General features: G+C 32.6%; 1 protein-coding gene across 1 annotated transcript; it reads right to left on the bottom strand.

The window, feature by feature from the left end:
* Positions 1 to 2,648: 2,648 nt before the first annotated feature.
* Positions 2,649 to 6,568, bottom strand: LOC106784670 (alpha-protein kinase 1-like; the record flags this gene model as incomplete). The annotated part of the gene is made up of 1 exon (XM_014744468.1): positions 2,649 to 6,568. A coding segment is annotated over one exon (3,204 nt), but the record flags the coding sequence as incomplete, so codon positions are not given.
* Positions 6,569 to 6,625: the final 57 nt, after the last annotated feature.

Here is a 6,625-nt window from a genome sequence, read left to right as displayed (position 1 = left end):
ATGTTAAATGTATAATATGTTTATCTCAATCTACAATATATAGATGTTATAAATATACATACTTAATACATTCTATTCTTATATTTAATACTTATTACATACATTACTGCACAAATATGATTTTGATTAAAATATACGTATATTTATTTATACGAAATGTTTTAAATAGAATTAAAGTAAAAACACTTAGAGAATCAAGTGATCAAAAAATAATTATAATAATAATAATTATTAACACGTTAAATTCCGCATTTGTCATTAATGGCCAACATTGGTTGTTTATGCCATTGTGACATAAGAAAAACATTCTTAAAAGAGGCTTGATAGTCAACGTGTCGTTAATATTTATTAGTTGTTAATACACTTTATATTTAGGTGATATTAAAACAAAAAATAAAAGTGATTATTCGTATTTTTTTCGAAAATCATTTTCCTTGGATGAAAATTGTTTCCTTTGGAATGAAAATTCTCCAATTTACGATCAAAAGAATAATGAATAATTCTAATAGCAAATACAAATAATCTTAAACTATATTAACTAAATACTTATTAGTAAAATAATCATAGAAGAACGATTATTATTATTAATATTATTAGCATTATTATTATTATTTACAATTATATAAAAACTTGATTCTAGTATAATAGTGTTTATTCCAATTCTAATATGAAAACAGTTATATCTTAATCAAATTCTTTTCGTAACTATAGCGAATTTCTTTCTTAAAATTTAATTTATGATTCTTATTTAATATTGCTGACAAATCAATTAACTGAAAATTATAATTAAACTCTACGTTAAAGTAATATTAAAAAATTAATATTAAATAGGAACTATTTTGCTGTAATGCGTACACATACATAATCTTGTTTATTTTTTTCTACTGAATTTCAAGATATACATGATTCGAATGTCGATTGAACTGTCGAATGTGTTAGGTTTTTCGTTAAGTTCCTCAATTAAAAGACATTCGAGATCATTCTCATCTAAAATATTCTTATTCTATTATGAAATTTGTAAAATCATGATTGAGTTATATTTTGAAATCCTAATTGTAAGTTTCTATTTCTTATCAGAAACATGATTTCTATTATGATAAGCTTATGTTGCTCCAATGTTTTCATTTATTGATTTTATTAAAAGAAATTTCGAGAATTTAATTGTTTATGTGTTTCGGCAATAAATTTTAAAACGTAAATTAGAAAATATTTGTGAATAATGCAGGTCAATATAATTTCTCTATTGTAATTTTTGACGAAAACTTAAAAACATGTAATTTTTTTGTATCGACCTAATCTACATCTACACATAATTATATCTAAATCGAACGAGTCGCAATTTTTTTCGAAAAGAAAAAAAGCAAAATATTAACCCCCATTTATAATTTTGATTTATAAAATCATACAAACGAATTAAACAATTTTTTATTCTCCACATAATATGAAATTATTTTCTTTCTTTAAGAGAAATGAATTTTAGGGATTAATAATAAAAACAAACGACAAGAATGTGACCCTTCTTGAAATAATTTGCACTTAATTTCCGATTAATAATTTTTCTCAATTATAATAAAATGTTAAATCGAATCAATTTTGTTTAACAAATTTTGAATATACTTTTAACTACAATTTAAACAGAAATCTATATATAATTAATAAGATATTTTATTTTTTAATTATAAATAATATATTTGATTATTTCATTCCAAATTACTGAAACTAAAATTCATACCAATCAAGATTGGATGTCGCAAATCATACTAAATATCACACATGAAATAACAAATCCAAAGGTTAACAAATGTAAAAATTTAATAATTGAAATATTTTATATATTCATATAAAAATCAACATTATTAAATTACACAAAGAATTAAAATAAAAAAAAAAAAAAAATGTTATAAAATTTTGTTTTACGGGCGAAATCACAATTGAATATCCTAATTACTTTATGAAATTAAAATAATCTTTACTTTATTTTTCCTCTAGAAAAAATTTTATTCAACGTTGAAAGACTCTAATCAATAAAAATAAAACCTGCACGTTATCTATAATTGAAAAATGATGATTTATCCAAGAAGGGTCTAAAAAATTTATTTAATATATAAATATAAGTAAAATTTTTCTAATGTATTTATACAAGAATGTACAATAAATATTTATCACGATAATAAAAAAAAAAAAAAAATAATCGTATTCAAAACTTCACTCAGACGCCGACTATCGTTATGGAATTTTCGGGAAATTTAGTACCAAAAAAAATTCGATATTTTCCAAGATTTTGGACTATTCGTACAAATATTTTTAATTTGGTTAGAAAAAAGAAAAAAAAATTATTTTCAATCAAAAATGTTGCAAGTAATGATATAATTTTTTCATCGTAATCGTGATGATCTAATAATAGAAAACTATTGATGTCTAACTTTACTTTCAACGTTTTTTTTATCAATAATTTTAGAGTGTCGTTTTAGATCTATTTTTCTTTTTTAGATATAACTTCGTTCAGTTCATTGAACGAAAGATATTACATAGATATTTATATGTATTTTTTTTATACAAACTTTTCACAAGTGTTGTATGTAATTTTTTTTTTTTTTTAATTTTAAAAAAATTCTTTCCCCCCGCTCCGGATTTTTAAGTATTTTTTAATTTTTTTTTTTTTTATTTGCTTGTAAATTTGTAATATTTCTAAATTTTCGAAGGTTAGACGTCGCAGTAATTTTTAATATCCCCGATCGATCATTATTATAATCTTAACAAGAACTATTTAGTCGAAATTTTATTGATCGAAGATACTATTTTGTGAGAGCAACTTTTCTATTGGATATACAAAGTAAATTAATGATAAACAAATTGAATTGATATTGTTCGAAAAATCATAATTCTTTCAATGAATAAGATTGAAAGCACGAATCTAAAAAAAATGTCTAATGAAATATGCGATGTCGACGTGTCCCTTCGAAGATTAAAAAATATAAAAGTAAATTTAAGATAAGAGATAGAAAAATAAAAAGTCGAAATAAGAAAAGTCCAAAAAATAAAAAAAATGTAAAAAAAAATAAAATTGCGACTCGTTCGAATTTTGTCGTTTGTTTTTTAATACTTGTCTAATGTAACAAATAAAATTATATATCTGATTATTTATTAAAAATGAAAAAAGAAAGATGTACGTACAATGAGAAAACGTTGAAGTATCCCAAAGTATCGATCCATAGTTAAATTCCGTAGTCAGGCAAGCAATTTTGTTCTCTCACGTTGACGATTAGCCAATGTTCGTCATCGTTGTTTAATTTATAATTAGAATCATTCACCAGTTTCATAGCCGTTGTTTATGATTGAATATGCAGCATAGACATATCTTTGATCACGTTCTTAGAGAGGACGCATTTTTGGAATACCTGTTGTGGTCATCTCCGTCGCGTTTTCTATTGTTATTATGCTTGTTGTAAGATTTTTTCTTATGCGTATCCATATGTTTCACCATATGATCCTTCCTAATGAAACCTTTGTCACAAATGTCGCAAACGAAGGGTTTAGTCCCAGAGTGAAGGCAACTATGACGCCTAAGATCCGTTTTGTGGTTAAACTGTTTCGGACATTCTTCGCACTTGTAGGGTTTCTCACTTCCGTGTTTCACCTGGTGTTTGAGATACTGTGTCTCGTTGGAAAATCTTTTACCACAAACAGAACATTTATACGGTCTGTCCCCGGCATGGAAACATTTACTATGCTGCGTCAAGTAGCATGGTTTGTTAAAAGTTTTTGGACAGTTTTTACAAATATATTTTATCTTACCGGACGGGTTAATTGTCGTATTCGGTTCATTTTCTTTTCTATTTTGACTATTTTCGCCACCATTTTCTTTACAATCTTGATGATGTCGTTCGGACAATCGACGGCGATTTGCATTTCTTTCTTGTTCCTCCTTTATCGAATAATATGGTACATTATTATTTATTTCAATCGGATAATACATTTGATTTTCACCGTTAACTAATGGTATTGGCATTGCCATTTGTTCAGCGATATATACAGAGTGTTGTTCATTTATATAATAGTTTCCAGCTACCATACCGTGATTGGCGTTGTTGTTTTGTATTGGCCCCGATGCAATATCCAAATTTGTGAATGTATCATATGGGGGTGATACGTTATAATTATCGTAGCACGACCCACAATAACTGCCTTGAGAAGAAGTTCTCTCCTCTTGACATAGCCCCCCCACGCTAGCGGCCTGCATTGATTCGGGCCCTACCGAGAACCCCGAGATGCCGAATTGATTGAAACTCGGCAAAGGTCTTTGAGAATTATTAAAAGTCCCAAAACTGGGTAACATCTCTGAGGGCTGCTGTTGAAGATGATGCTGCTGGTGGTTCTGGTGTTGTGGCTCCTCCGTAGGACCCGTCATCACTGGATCACCAATAGTAGTTGGTGTGATGTTGATAGGTTGACGCAGGCCCATGTTGATAGAGGGTGTAACGTGGGGGGGCAATTCGTTTGGGTAAATCTGTTGAGGGATCGTATTCACCATTGCAGGGGGCGAAACCATTCCTTGATGAACCTGACCTGAAGTCAGATTATGCTGAGCTGAGTTAAGATTGATGCCCGTGGTTTGCTGCATTGAGATAGGTGAACTCAGTGGATGGTTAATAAGATGTTGATTCGATGTTGAACTCACTGGAGGACTTATTGGCGTAACTAATTGCTGATTCATTTGCGAGTCCATTGGTGAACCCACTGGCATATGGATTTGTTGGTGTTGCTGCTGGTGGTGATGTTGTTGCTGTTGCTGTTGCTGTTGTTGTTGTTGTTGTTGTTGTTGTTGATGATGATGTTGTTGCTGGTGTAAGTGATGTTGCTGCTGTTGTTGATGGAGAACTAGATTTGGCGGGGATGAACGCATCAGAGAGTGGTGTGCTGCCATTGCTGGGAGAGCTGGTGAATTGTGTGGTAACATTGTGGAGCCCAAAACAGCCATTGAAGCTAATGGTTGTTGTTGTTGTTGATGTTGGCCAAGGTTGACAGTTGAAGGTTTGTTGGTGGTGTTGGAGTTGTTATTATAGGTGGTGGTTGAGATGGAGGCATGCATCATTCTTGTTCCCTCGGTTGAAGAACCAGTGGAGTTTGGTGGACTACGCGAGTTTGATAACTCTGGAGATACTCGCGTTATTCCAGTACGCCGAGCGACTCTTCGTTCTTGTCCGTTATCCCTGTTAGGATGGTGATGTGCACTTATCGGTAAGTTAGCCGGATCCGGCCGATTGCTTTGTTTCACGGCATTCTTATGAAGGGTTGTATTGTAGTGTCTTTTCAAATGGCCCGAACTGGTGAACCACTTGTTGCACGCAGTGCAGTTGTAAGACTTTGGTCGTCGTGCCTCGTTACTCTTCCACGATTGATTTAGCGACGAAGATTTCGGTGGTTGTGATAACATTGACGTTGGCATCCCATGCGTGCTACCGATAACGGCGGAACCGGAATGTAGGGACGATTCCACAGACATATGTTGGCCGTGCGTGTATTGTCCTTGATCAGGAATCGGCGGAACATTTTCCATAGGCAGCATGGGTGGGAAATTCCCTGACAAATCAAGTGTAGCACCTGCTGGCCAACCCATCAAACCTTGAAGAACAGGAGCTTGTTGTTGATGTTGCATTGCCTGTTGTTGCTGTGATTGAATCTGCTGTTCTCGTCGATGTTGCTGTTGCTGTTCCTCTTGCTCATGATAAATTCTCATTAAATTTTCATTGTATCTATGAGTTTGTACCTTGTGAGAATCCAAATCGAGAAGCTCGGCTGGTTCCTCTGGTTCTTGTTTCGGTTCCAAGTCTGCATTTGGTTCACCGTTGTACTCGTAACTGTGCTGCTGTTGTTGCTGTTGTTGTTGTTGTTGATTTGAATGAGTTGGAGATACCATCATTTGCGATTGACTCGGAGGAGTCGATGATGAATGCAACTGCGATTGATTCGGCTGAGTTGGAGATAAATGTATTTGCGGCTGACTTAAATGATTAGGAGATAGGTGTAATTGTGGTTGATAGAGGTGTTGATGGGTGCCTAATTGTTGATATTGCGATTGATTCAGATAAATACCAGGTAAGATTGTGCACGTTTTAATGTGCTCACTGTAATAAGTCTCATTCTCGAAAGGGTTACTGCACTTGTAGCAATAAAAAGTTGGACTTCGCGACCCCCGTGAACCGGTAATGTCAGTTGGAAACCGTTGTATATTATCATATGGATGATAACGCGAGGATCCGTGACCAGTTATATTTATATTGTTAGTCATATTTGGATTTGTCGAGTAATTGGAGAACATTGGCTCAGCCTTTATGAAGCATCCGTTTTCATCAAAAGCTACATTTGGATAAGGATTATAACTCTGATTTTGTTGCTGGTGCAACTGCTGTTGATGCTGCTGATGGTGTTGTGCCTGTTGTTGGTGTGGTGTTTGTGATTGATGCTGTGATTGTGACTGTTGGTTTTGTGATTGTTGTTGATGCTGCTTCTGCTGTTGCTTTTGTTGCTTCTGTTGTTTGTGCTGCTGTTGTTGTTGAAGTTGTTGTTGATGTTGCTGTTGTTGTTGTTGTTGTTGGTGCTGTTGATGTTGCTGCTGCTGCTGCTG

Source organism: Polistes canadensis, unplaced genomic scaffold (genome assembly GCF_001313835.1).
Source record: "Polistes canadensis isolate GaletaPanama2010 unplaced genomic scaffold, ASM131383v1 scaffold_38, whole genome shotgun sequence".
Lineage (NCBI taxonomy): Eukaryota > Metazoa > Arthropoda > Insecta > Hymenoptera > Vespidae > Polistes > Polistes canadensis.
Note: the sequence above shows the minus strand (reverse complement) of the source record. Positions and strands in the feature narration are given on the sequence as shown.